Below are 14,046 nucleotides of genomic sequence, written 5' to 3' on the forward strand. Positions count from 1 at the left end.
TCCCACGCCGCCGTCACAACTTGGTTTCCCTCGCCGCCGTCTCAACTATTCCCCCGAAGAAATAAAAATTACAACCCCACGATGAACCGCTGCTAGTCCCACGTCGCACATTCCCACGCCGCCGTCAATACTAGATATCCCACGCCGCGGTCAATACTTGGTATCCCACGCCGCCGTCAATGCTTGGTTCCCACGCCGCAGTCTCAACTTGGTATCCCACGCTGCCGTCAATACTTGGAATCCCACGCCGCCGTCAAAACATGTAGAACTTTCGCTGTATATGTTTGCTAATTCAATTACTGCCTTCCCAATTAAACTTGGTTGACTTCGCAAGATGTGTAAATAAAAAAACTGACGTCCCAGAATAAGCTACTTAAGGTACTTAGAAGATTGATAGGATTGCAAGGACGCTTTCTCTCTGTCTGTCTCTCTCTCTCTCTGTCTGTTTCTCCAAGTTACAAGTGATGGATTAAGAATGATGAAGATGAACACCGAACATACAAGAACAACACCCATACTCTTGTGTAGTGAATATCAGAATTTGAATATATCCCAGTCGTTATAAGCGAAAAAGATCGGTCGACCCAATAGTGATTGATAGTTTTGTCCTCATACTTTCTGCAAAGCAATACATGCCGCCGTAGCCTCTGCTTGAGCCATAGAACCCTAGCCTCTGCAATGGAACGCACAGCCGAGCACACAGTTTAATGCATACAACCAGACCACACCCGTAGAGCCAGGATCGGATCTATTGAAGAGCGCGCTCAATCCTCACATTGAGTCTCGTTGGATTTATACAGTCTAGTCCGCACGATGTATGTAGGTACATATATGTATGTATGTATGTATATAAACGAAACCCCATACGTAGTATGCGTCTTGGTAATGTACATAATTCGAAAAGATTTTACAGGAATGTTGATGAATTTCAGCATCGTCGTAAATAAAATTATCCCCAAAATGTATTTAGAAGAAGGCAGTATAGTATTATCTGGTAACAGGTACTGGCCAAACGTAAGGACTCTGGCTTGAAGCAATAAATCGCGTGTGCTGTTTGTAATTGTTGGTAATTAGTATGTATGTGCGTAGGTGTGCGTGCGCGCGCATGCTTGCAGTGAAGTACACATTAGGACATTAGATGTGAATGGGATGTACACGTGAACATCGGAACTTGAATAAATTCGAATCGGACGAAACTGCCTGAAGCTCAGCTGACTTTCAAAATATGCGTATGCGTATGCGCCGCTCATTTATTCGTTCGGTATGGAACTGCAAGTAAGGCTAGGCAAAGCGCTTACTACACACCACGACCTATACGATATGTATGTATGTATGTTAAGAACGCGTGCGCCATAGTTGGTACAGTCGAATGAATGATTATAAAGATTTACTAGGATCGCTCTCGTTTTCTCTCATACTTGATTGATTCGATTCCCTGAATCGAACGGTTGATTGTGTTGGATGTTTTTCTTTCCCTATGTGAACTAAGCTGTGTTTGACTTGCACTCCCTTTATGCTTTTTTTAATTCTTGCTTTCAATATGTGTTGTGTAGATAGAATCACCCAGTGCGATCAGATGTAAATCTCTCGGCTGCCAAAATGATGCTGCGCTGCATCATACCGCAAAATTGATTGTAAGACTAAAGGACACCTTGCTCTCTCTCTCTCTCTGTCTCTCTCATTTACTGGTCACAGGGCTTGGATCTTGTAGAAGTATGTAGGATTCATAGGTTTGTGCCGTGTATGCCAAGTCAGTTAATGCATCAAAAATTTACATTTTCTAAAGAATTTTACATGTCAAGTTATATAAGTTAAAAATATTGAAAATCTTTACATGAAACTCGGCTATATGTATCAAAATAGTTAGAAATTAAGAAATTACATTTCGCAAAAAAAGTTTACATTTCATAAAACAAGATTATTAAAACTTTTTACATGGAATGAGTTGGCGGATGTATTTTAAGGTTTCACAGCATTGTGCCATGTACCAAAATATAGTTAAAAAGAATAAAATTGTCTGATGAATTTTACATGTCAGGTAAGTTAAAATTTAAAAAATTTTACATAGCATGAATATAAAGATTAGAATAAAATGTTTAAACATTACAATGCAAAAAATTGTGATATTTCATCAACATGAGGGAGGTATTCTCAAATTAAAAGTTTTTAAATCATTATTAAACATTTACATTTTGAATTTTGAATTCATGTTTTATGCACTAGGCATATAGTACAAGGATTTTCTACTACTTCATACAGCTGGGTATACTATTTTTTTTTTTTTTGTCTGCAATATAAACTATTAATTTCTTACATAATCAAGGTATGTATGTAGTAGGTAAAATTAATTGCATCTAGATTCTTTTACAAAAACCTTGCACATAATTGAATTTCGGTCAACAGAAAAATGGGAATACAATACTGTTTTTTTAAGGTATCTTAACAGAAAAAGTTATTCTAACAAAAGACGAAACTAAATGTGTAAAAGCAAGGATTTCAAAATTTTTGGTTGTTACAATTTTAACCATATATATGTATGTATGCAGTACATTAAATACATATGTAAGATTAAGTAGTTACACATAGTTGATATGTTAACTAGATGTGTTGAGTGTTGTTGTTTGCCTGCTCAATTGTTCTTTGAGGCATCTTATTCATCTGTATACTATGTACATGCAGTAGTAGAGATGAGTCAATTATGTGTGTATATGACTCGCAAGTTAGTCACAACAAGTGACCTGTAAATAATACAAGTTTATGCACATTGAACGAACCGTAACAAGTCTTACGCGTGTTTCATCGATTCCCTTTTGAAACATTTCTTCGCCCGCTTATGGGCCATATTCTTCAGAGCTCTTCGTGTGTTTGCTCACTGTCAAGGGATTGACAGGGGCTGCCAAGGGATTGGCAGGGGCTGTCAAGGGATTGACAGGGGCTGCCAGGGGGTTGGCAGTTATGACTCGTACGGATTCGCACATAACAAATGAAAGCAGAGGAATACCAACGATGTAATTAATGCACCAAAATGCTGAATTGTGACTAACTGCACGCACTCGGGATACTAGATGAAAAGTGCACATTTAGAACAAATTTGATGTAGGCGTAATTGATTGATTGCTCAGTTGTTGAATGATATTTATATGGACGGCCACTTCTAGTTGTATCGTTTGATTCCCTTTAACGATCATCTGGATGCGTGCAATGCCGCCAGAAATATCAACAGCAAAATTATCTGTATGCCACATGGATGCGACGATGTCATAGTTAAAATTGTATTTAACCGCATTTGAATTTGTATACTGCAAATAGACTATTTAAATAAAATGGGATATTTCAAGTATGACCTCAGTCGTGATTCAGCTAACAGGATCCTTAGTTGTATGTATGTATGTATTACAATTGAGTGAGAACGCCTCCGCTTCGTTAAATTTGTTTCTAATTGAGAGAAGTGTTATGTTGCGCCGCAAGTATTTGAGTATTCCCTTGCATATTTCGAATAAATTGGACAAATGCCATCAAACTGTAAATAAATTAAATAGAAGAAAGCTTCATAGAGAAAGCACCTTCCTTCCAGCAGTCTTCCAACTGTTGCCCGACGAGCCGATACTCAAAGCGGACTATACCGTTAGTTGCCGTCTACTTCTTGGTGATTTTACCATAAAGCCCTTAGTAGTTGACAGTGACCCGACCGATTTGATATAGATATGTACAGGAACGGTTCAACTGTATCATATCGCTGTAATAGGTAAATAAACTATTTCGTGTTTTTGTGTTGCGTGGCACGATACGCCCGGGATATGTTAATTGTTCAAAGTTATGTTGATAGATGTACAAAGTTATGTTGAAATGTTGAGTTTATTGAAGGGATTTGCATTTTACCCGTGGCACAAACGGAAACGGTCTTGAGCTCCTCAAGTACGGTTGAAAATTTGCTTTGGTCGCCTTTCGTTACGCATTAGGTAATAAAATTATTCATCGGTGTGAGGACGCGATGTGCGCGTTGTTACCGAGTGTCGTATGGCTTGATTCCCTATAGCCAGTATACAGATGAGATATACGCAGGCACAGATCAACTGCGTCATATCGCTATAAATTATAACGAAAAAAATAACGTACGTTTCCGAGAAAAAAATATACCAGAAAAATGTTCAAAATTGCAGATTCTTCACAATATTCATTTAGAAATCGGCATGCAATGTAAAACAGTTCAAATTCAAAGTTATCGTCGCCGTTGATATTTTTATAATGTTTCGCTGATTGGTCACCTGCTGTTGGCATGATTCCCTTATTGCCAAAAAATTAAAAAAGATCCTTTTAAATAAAGCTCGAGTCACAGCTCGGTAAAGTTTCTGGAAAAAAATTGGAAATATAACTGTGTCTCCAAAAATGTAAACAATTCAAAATTGATTTTTTTTCTTAATTTTACACGCCAAGTTGGTTAACTAAAGGCAAACACTTTTGGAACTCCATCTCTTGTGCACAGAGGTGCGTTGCATTCCTTCTCATTATTGGATTATGCAGGTGGTTTTTGTATCTACAAGAAATGTGTTAATCTAATGCAAGGAATTGTACATTACTCTTTGTTTGCAAATTAGTTCAACGGGTCTTCTATTGGAACCAGCATATTCAGCGATTTCCAAAGAGTTGGCTTATTATTAACTGCTAAACAAATGTTGTTTTGCCAGTGGAAACTTTCAACGGAGTTAGGCACACGCAGGCACCGATCAACTGCGTCGTACCGCTGTAAAATATGTAAATCTGCTTCTCTTTTTTTTGTGTGTGTGTGTGTGTGTGGTTCACAACTCAAAAATAAACATTTGATATAAGTAGATGATTGGTAGGTACTTAGGAGCGTAAGACTTTCTGCTTGTGTTTCCCCCAATCGAGCCAAATACGCCTAGACATGCATGGCCTGGTGTTTCAACTCTTCTGCGCTAGGAACTGGAAAATAATATTACTGCAGATATTAAAATCTACCTATCTCCGATGAAAACAGCAATCATCTAGTAATTTGGCACGATTCCCTTTTGCCATTTTTAAACATAAGGATGCCCTCTCTTCGACGTTTTTTTTTTTTGTTTTTTGTCAATGGTATACTTTAGATTGCAGCCTTGTTGGTGAATCAGTGAATACAACGCCGATGGAATAGACACTTTCTACAAATTATGAATTAGTTAAGAGAAAATTACCATACGCCTTACGATCGATAAGGTTCAAACAGTTTGTGTGCTCTCAATAAGGTATATTGGTGCTACGGGAAACACAATTCTCAAATCTTGGCAGGTCTTACGTTGTATCTACATATGTAGATGCACGCAGGCACGTTCAACTGCGTCGCATCTTTTCCTACAAATTATGCATTAGTCAAAAGAAAATCGCATTTTTTCTTACAATCGTATATGATCGAAACAGTGTGATGTTGCTCTCAATGTTTTGTGGTGCCCATATATTAGCTTAGCCTTTAAGGTTACTGCTGTATTGAAGATTTCCTATGCAAACACAGGTACGTTCAACTGTGTTGCATTGTTTCCTACAAATCATGGATTAGTGAAGAGAAAATTTGCAATTGTCCTTACGAGCAAACAAGATCGGAACAATGTCGTGTTGCGCCCAATATTTTCGTGTTGTCCATGATCATTACGTTAGATTTTACTATTATTGCTGTACTGATGATTTCCTATGCATACTCAGGTACGGTCAACTGTGTTACACGATTGCCTTTGCCACTTTTAAACATTAGGATGCCCTCTCTACGACGTTTTCTCACTGGTGTACTTAAGTTTGTAGGTCGTGTTGCTGAATCAGTGAATATACAACGTGGTTTGTGGAATACACTTCCTACAAAGTATGCATTAGTTAAGAGAAAATTTGAATCCGTCTTACGGTCGTTAAGATTTAAACAATTTGTGTTGCTTGCGCTCAATATGGTGTTACGGGGAAGTGAAATTTTCTCAGTGAAAAGCTTCTCAGGTCGTACGATGTTTCTATGTAGATGCACGCAGGCACGTTCAACTGTGTCGCATCTTTTCCTACAAATTATCATTAGTGAAAAGAAAATCGTATTTGTTCTTACAATCGCATATGATCGAAACAATATGGTTGTTGCTCTCTATGTATTGTTGTGGCCATGATCATTACGTCAGATTTTAAGATTTTAGCTGTATTGATGATATCCTATGCAAACTCAGGTACGTTCAACTGTATTGCATTGTTTCCTATAAATCATGGATTAGTGAAGAGAAAATTTGCAATAGTGCTTACGAGCGAAAAAGTTCTGAACAATGTCGTGTTGCTGTCAGTGTTTTCGTTAGGCCCAGATTTTAACATTAGGCGCGTATTATTTGAGCAGAAATTGAAGCTTTCAGCTTAGTGTGCACGGAAGTCTTAGCCAGCACAAAAATCTTGGCTAAATCGTCCTTACAAGCTAGGCTAATAGCTAAAGTTTCTTGCCAAATAAAGCATATATATTATTGCTGTATTGATGATATCCTATGCAAACTCAGGTACGTTCAACTGTGTTGCATTATTTCCTACAAATCATGGATTAGTGAAGTGAAAATTTGCAATAGTGCTTACGAGCGAAAAAGATCGGAACAATGTCGTGTTGCTCTCAACGCTTTACAATCTGATGGTATAAATTGGTGCAGTTCTATTAAATCTTTCGCTGTGCTCAGAGGACCCCAGATGCACACAGGCACGTTCAACTGTGTCACATCGCTAAAAGAAAATCACTTTAAAATAGTTAAGTCCGTTGAAATACCCACTGGTATGTCGGTCGTTCGATGAGTACCCATTGCTGGTGGCCTATAATTTATGGTTGGTCATGTTTTGGATTCCCTTTCTTGATGCTGTAATGGTATAAATTAGTGCAAGATATGTTGTACCTAACCTCACCACTTCGAAGTTTCTAATGGGTGAAGGCATGAAGGCTCTAACTGCCAACAGCTGTCTTAACCGCCAGGATACGCACAAGCATAAATTACTGTGGTGTATCGCTGTAAAAACCAAAAAAGAAAAGTTTCTAGATGGCTCATTTTTCTCGAAATGAGTATAAACTATTTGATTTGTAGTTTTTAAATACTCAAATCCATCTGCCCGTGCAGTGTTAGAAGTCTACGATAATTTGGGTTGGCTTCTCTTAACAGACCACAACGCTCTCCTCAATACCCAGCTTGTTTATGCCAGAAACTTTAATATACGCAACGGTTAGGAAGTTGTGTTTGCAGAGATTTGTATGATGAATATGAATGACCGACTCGATACACACAGGAACCGTTCAACTGCGTCGTATCGCTGTAACAAAATTTTAAACAGAGAGGAAAGAAACGAAGAACGAAAAAAAAAAGAATACGAAAAATGGAGAAACAGGCCATCTCTTTAGTCAGCGCTAGAAGTCTTTTATCAGTGATATTTCAAGGCCCAAGCAACTATTTCAGCCACACTCTGTAAATAATGGTAAGTTTTGCAGAGAAAATCCATTGGGCTTACGGCACGCTTTCACAACAAAAATCGACCTCTGTATCTGACGACCGACCAGTCATCTCTAAATAGGGGCAAATTTCAGACTTCTCTTATGGTAGGAGCAGACTCGCCTCATCACATATGAAAGACACTCCCCTTTTGGACGTTGTTTGTGTTGTTTGTTAAGGAAATACGAACAGGCACGTTCAACTGTTTCGTATTGCTGAAATCGAAAGATTTTTCTACGCAAATATTTGTGTATACCATTCGCAATCAGATATAGATGGTAGTTGGCTAATATTGTCCCCGCCACGCTCCTCTTGTTCATTTCTTTGATAATCATTCTTAACACTGTGTATGCTGACTGTCGTGGTTAATGGACGAGTATGGCTTACAACTGATGTCCCAGCTGCTATACGCTTTGCTACAAATTCTCGCAGAATGTCACCTTCACTTTGGATATGGGTGCACGTATTGAACTGACCAGACTAACTGCAACTGTAGTAGGTACATCGAGGTAGCTCATACCGCCTTCGCCACATTCACATTCCGGATAGATCCGAAGTACATTAGCACCAACCACAGCAATTTGTGTAGAATTTCTATGTTCCCTCTGTTTTAGCTCACTCACTCTGTTGTTGGATCATAACTTTCACATTACCATAGACTGGATGGATTTACGTCATACGTTAAATCGCCAAAAAACGAACTGTAAAACAAAATTGCATTTATGGTGGTAATTTTGCAGCTTGGAAAATAAATTTACACTACAAATTTTTTTAACAATTTTAATTATTTTTTATTCTTTCAAATCAGTTCTGCCTATTTTGATATGACAAAATTGGAATAAAATTTCTAAAACGAGTAAATCTTTACATATTTATAATTATTTACTAGGAACATCACAATTGATTCAATATGAATCATACCTACTTTTCAGGTACTACACGTGTACTCATCACGCTTGCGTACTTTCTACATCAACTCGAAAGCGAAAAAGTAAAGCTGCTAGTGCCATCTCATTTCTACACCACAGGCAATGCATTGCATTGGAAACTGTTATACACATTGGAATCAGTGACATAGGCAAATTAATTACGTTTTTCATATTTAATTCAAATGATTAAATTCTTTTGAAAAGTATGCCAAATTATTTCAAAAAAATTATAACGAAGCTCTTTGTAAACAAGTTAGTAGAATTATCAGCAAGGCTGTTTGAATCAACCATTTTTCTACAACAACATAAAACATTGCATTGGAAACTGTTATACACACTGGAATCAGTGACATCAGCAAACCTCGCTTTTCATATTTAATTCGCAGGAGCCAACAATTTTTCGAAGAATATGCCAAATTATTTAAAAAACTCTTCGTAAACAAGTTAGTAGAATAATCAGCAAGGCTGTTTGAATCAACTTAAATTTTCTACACCAAGGAAAGCATTGCATTGGACACAGTTATACACACTGGAAATCAGTGTCGTCAGCAAAGTAATTTGGACTTTCAAGTTCTCAAAGCTACCAAAAAAAGCATTGGAACTTCGCTTTTTAAATTTAATTCACACGTTCCATTAATTTTGTCAAAAATATGCCAAATTATTGTAAGAAATTTGAAAAAAAAATCTTGGAATCAATTAAATTTCGAGCTATGTACGTATGTATATAATTTCATAACCATGCAACAAAAATATCGATTAATGCGCACTCGTTATTCGGAGTCCAACATGGCCGCCGAGTAACGAGAACGCGAAACGGCGGTTACGTAAAACAAAATGGCGTCTGGCTTTACATTTTTCGCTTTGTGAAATAGTCTACTCACGTATAATATATAGATACATACATACATCGCAAGATATATATATTTGTGTAAATGATAAATTTACGAACCGATTAAGCAACATCTGAGCTAATCTTCCACACATCAGTCGTGCGTGCGCAGCACCACCACACCAGGCTCCCAGAACAGGGGCATGCCCAGCCCAGGCTTGCTAGTTTTGCCTACCAGTAAATGGTGTCAACTCTCTCGGTTTTTCACATTGTGGAAGTATTTGTACGATGCTTCGATGACTGCAAATGAAAAACTTGCATGATAAAACTATACTAAATATACATACATAGATACAGTTTTTAGACATCTGCAACAAATATCATCAGCTACATAATAAATCACATGACAAATTTTTTAACAACTATCAACTAACTACTGCAATGGTATGTAGCACATTGCAATTATCACTTTTTACATCATATTCATTCTCATATGCCATCGTTTTTGCATCACAAATTCTATTAGTACTACTCAACGAACGCATAAATGAATCCAGGTCACTCAGCTCACTTTTCCACAAATTATCGATTTTTTCACGTCGCTCGGCTTCTTCTTCGTCAGACATATCGGCCTTTATATAAGTGTTGGTGGTATAATTACCATCCAATTTTGCTTGAAACTCCGCCCAGCGACAAAAACGTTCCCTTTGTTTGCGACGCAATTCAGCTTCGGCTGTGAGCAATGCCGTATTTAACATTGCATTCACACGTAAATTGCCACGTAGCTTTCGTTTCATTTGTGATCGTTTTATACGGAAATTACGCACCCAACCACATAGTGTTGTTGGGTCTTCTTCAACAAAATTATTTTCATAAACTGCTACCATTTTTAGCTTTAAAAGATTTTTGTAACAATCTTATTGCACGCTAGTTTATTTTAAACTTTCACAGCGTATTTTTGTATGCCTTTAATTTCATCTGCGTTCCTTTGTCTTAATTTTATATATGTATATCTATACTTTTCTGTTACACACACACACCTTCACATTAGTGTTGGCCTTGGACATTGATGATTCAGCTCAGATCTGCTACACTGCTGCGTCACACTGGAATATATGTATGTATGTATCTCCTTTTACTTTTTTTCACTTTAACAAAACGATCCGCACTGCACGACTATTCGCCAACAACTGTGAAATTTCCATGTTTGCAGCCTTCTATTTATACTTTGGCAGAACAACGAGTAGGAATATTCCTCCGCTCAGGCAGAAAAAGTAGTACCTATTCAGGGCGGTTTCTTTTTAAAAGGCAGCTGTTTCTTGGCGCGGAGACTGTCTTTGTGTATTCCCGTTGTGGAGGGAAAATGCATTGTTATAGTGTTTTTGTAAATACATTAGTAGAAGTATAAGAAATTTTCTGGCAAAAATTGCACCCGAAAATGTATTCAGTTCGTTAATTCGCAACGGCAGTTCGTTGCTCTTTTGTAGCTTTCTGGTCGTTTCCTAAAATTCGGAATAAAGAACGATAAAGGGAAAGTGTTACCAGATGAAAGATAATTATTTCCTACAAAAATTAATGAATACATTATCTATAAGCAAATATTTTAAAATTCTTTTACTTTATCTAGGTATATAGTAAGTATACTATTCCAAATGTTTAAAAGCTTGATAACTAAATTTAAAAATTTATATGACAATAAAAAAAAATTACTCAAATGAGGTCATATAGAATGGGATTATATCATGGAAAAACTGTATCTCATAAATTTACATATATCCTTATATGTATATATATATATATATGTGTAACGCCGTATTTATTTGCATGCAACTAAGATTTTGATAATTTTAAGAGTTGCCATAAATGAAACTTGAACTCCTTGTTAATTGCCTATTTCATGCAATTTTTTTACAGCAAACAGCTGAAATGATAGCTAACGCATTTGTACTTAAAATATCCCACTGAATTTTAGTTGGCACTCTGATTATAGTTCACGACATATTTTCTACTATTTTTTTATGCGGCAGGACGATTTTGTTAGAGCTAGGACATACTCCTAGAACAACAATGTGGACTTACTACATAAATGTACAATACATACTTTACCTCTACAATTAGATCTTGCAAGAATTGTACCTACAAAGAATGTATGTACATACATATGTATGTAAGTATGTATGTATGTAAATATCGAGCCCTAACCGTTGAAGAGATGTATGTAGGTTAGCGACATTTTTTTCAAAATCTCTTTTTGAAGCAGAAACGTTCCCAGAACATCTAGATGCATTTCTGCATAAAAAAAAATTGTGAAAAAATTTCGTTTACATTTTTATGGCGGTTAAGACTCGACATATGTACATAGATACATATATGTATCTGCATATGTTCATACATACATACAGTATCGGTCATATCTATAGCACGCCATTTCAAAGTGATATTGTGTGGCACTTATGTTTATTTATTTATTTTTAAGAATTTTCAATTAAAATACAGTTCCTTCTTTAATAAAACCCATATAAACCAAAGTTTAACAATTTGTAGAAAACTACAAAAAAGTGCAACAAATTATTACCCAAATTTCAAACTTTTTTCTCCGAAGTGTTGGAAATTTTTTGAATACTCAGTTTGATACCCCATCAATTTTAGCCTGATAATGTGCAAGTTTCAAGTGGCTAAAAGTAACCGTTGATTTTTTAGAATTTTTTCGCCAAAGGTGTTGGGGATCTCTTCCATATACAAATAAATTGAGTTTATTAATTATATGGAAGCCAATGCGACAAAAAAATTTCTAAAAAATCAACGGTAATTCGTAGCCACTTGAAATTTGCACATTATCAGACTAAAATTGAAGGGGCTAAAAAACTGGCCGCATTTCTTTATTCATTCTGAACGTTTGGAATAAACTTTTTTGTTTACTTATTCTTTAGAACGTTCCTGATGATATGTTAACGTATATTTCAAACGTATTCTGTTTATTCCGGTTGTGAAATGAGATTATCCGGAATGTATAAAGAAACGCAGCCACTGTGTACTCGAAAAAAATCTAAAACTTTCGAGAAAAAAGTTTGAAATTTAGGAGAAAATTTGTTGCGCTTTTTTGTAGTTTCACTTTGAAATGACGTGCTATAGATATGACCGATACTGTATGTATGCCCATAAGTACAATATATTTTTAGGTATTCAAAATACGCTTAAATACACACACACACGCATACATAATATCTTAAGGTTGCCTTTGTTAACATTTTTTTAAGAAATGAGCTGAAAACGGGGGTTGAACTCACAACAATGGTTATAAGGAAGTTATACTCTCCCATCAAGATCTTTAGGAAGAAGAAAAATGCATTCAGGTAGCAATGCCTGCATGGATAAACATACATTCATGCATATGTATTTATGGCTGCTGCATACCTACTACCATAAGTATGTGCATGTATATGTACATATGTACACCCCGCTTCACTTGAATAGGCAAATTTTGTCTTCAGAATTTTAATAAATTTAGTATGTAAATGCAGCGAGCTTTCGAGAAGGAAACGAAACGAGTTGTAAATATTGACAAGTTTAGCGCGGGTCCAGCATCATATTGTGAGGCCAGCTTCTAATTATGGTGATACTACTTCAAAGGTAAAGAAAAATGGGTATGTTGATGCTACCAAATGTTGACAATGGTGCTCTGGAAACTTCAACCTTCAGTTTTTTAAATATTCTGTACATACAAATGAATACCAAACTGTTCTTATTACACACACATATGTATCTATGTATATGTAAGACAGTAGACCGCAACGGGAAAAAATTGCAGTACACAACTGAGTCTAAGGTATTTTGCAAGTAAATTTTTGTTTTTCTTTCAAACGTATCTCAAAATATGTATGATTAATCGATTTTCTTGTCTCGAGGAGAAAATGTGTTCTCAGTTACCTTCAAACACGAATAGGTTTTTCAAAAATGTACCAACATTCTGCTAATGCAGATTTGTTTTAAATTTGTCACAGGATTCCAAATTTGCAAGTCCGAAAATCGTTGCAGATCCTTTTTCGTAATAAACATATATATGTATGTATATTTTTGTACGTAATATGAGAAAGAAGGATCTATAAAAAATAAAGGCCGCCTTTTACTATAAAGTTCAATGCACTTGATGCTACATATAATAGTAAAAGAAGATTAGAACTTTTTTTGAAATGTCAGTTAGGCACAAGGCCTCATATTAAGGTGAACCTAATTTGTATGAAACCGAAAAAAAGTACTTTTTAATATGGACACCATCTTAAAAAGTGAGGTTGGTTGCAAAATAATGAAAAAGACAATTTGAGCCCAATTGGAGGCTATTTAGAACTTCCTTGCAAACATACTTTAGATTCAAGGGTGTACGGCGGACTTTTTTGTTTGCTTGTAAGGTGGTACGGTCTAATGTAAGTGTACACATATCGTCATTTAAAGTACAAAATTTTACAGGAGAGAGTAAAACCTGTTTTATTTCAACACGGTTCTCCCTTTCATTACTAATTATCTCTACCTTTTCTATCTAACTATGTTTTTCTTTGATTGATAAGTGAAAAAACATCAGGTGAATTATTATTTAACGTTATTCTGTACGCTACTGCTCAAATCTGAACTTTATAATTTTTTGCGATTTGACGTTTAGTTTCTGGCACGAAAATGCGTTATTTGTGTTCCCGCGGTTTTGGACAGTTTATGCACTTTTGTGAATCAACGAGACGGTTTAATCAAATTATTTCCGCTTTTTTAACTAATGTGCCTATTTAAGTGAATCGAAAATACATACATATATGTAAGTACATTTGTTTTT

At 36.0% G+C, this 14,046-nt stretch overlaps 1 protein-coding gene and 1 long non-coding RNA gene across 4 annotated transcripts in view; both read right to left on the bottom strand.

Moving 5' to 3' along the window:
- Positions 1 to 4,782: 4,782 nt before the first annotated feature.
- Positions 4,783 to 14,046, bottom strand: part of LOC118746875 — a 14,537-nt gene continuing 5,273 nt past the window's right edge. The window contains exons 1-4 of one of the 3 annotated variants that reach the window (XR_004993903.1): positions 11,387 to 11,405; positions 10,268 to 10,356; positions 9,348 to 9,527; positions 4,783 to 8,170 (exon numbers count right to left, since the gene is read on the bottom strand). This is a non-coding gene — a long non-coding RNA (uncharacterized LOC118746875). Of the gene's footprint in view, positions 8,171 to 9,347; positions 9,528 to 10,267; positions 10,428 to 11,386; positions 11,406 to 14,046 lie in introns of those variants that run through there. The other 2 variants (XR_004993902.1, XR_004993901.1) reach the window with 2 other exon arrangements.
- Positions 9,562 to 10,261, bottom strand: LOC118746874. Its single transcript, XM_036480835.1, has one exon. It carries the CDS (start codon positions 10,112 to 10,114, stop codon positions 9,653 to 9,655), a length of 462 nt encoding a protein of 153 aa, XP_036336728.1. The 5' UTR covers positions 10,115 to 10,261; the 3' UTR covers positions 9,562 to 9,652.

Source organism: Rhagoletis pomonella, unplaced genomic scaffold, assembly GCF_013731165.1.
Source record: "Rhagoletis pomonella isolate Grant_MI unplaced genomic scaffold, Rhpom_1.0 Rhpom_scaffold_00011, whole genome shotgun sequence".
NCBI classification, from domain to species: Eukaryota; Metazoa; Arthropoda; class Insecta; order Diptera; family Tephritidae; genus Rhagoletis; species Rhagoletis pomonella.

Coding starts and splice junctions, on each gene's coding strand:
- LOC118746874 (XM_036480835.1), bottom strand. CDS start 10,114: ATGGTAGCAGTTTATGAAAATAATTTTGTTGAAGAAGACCCAACAACA.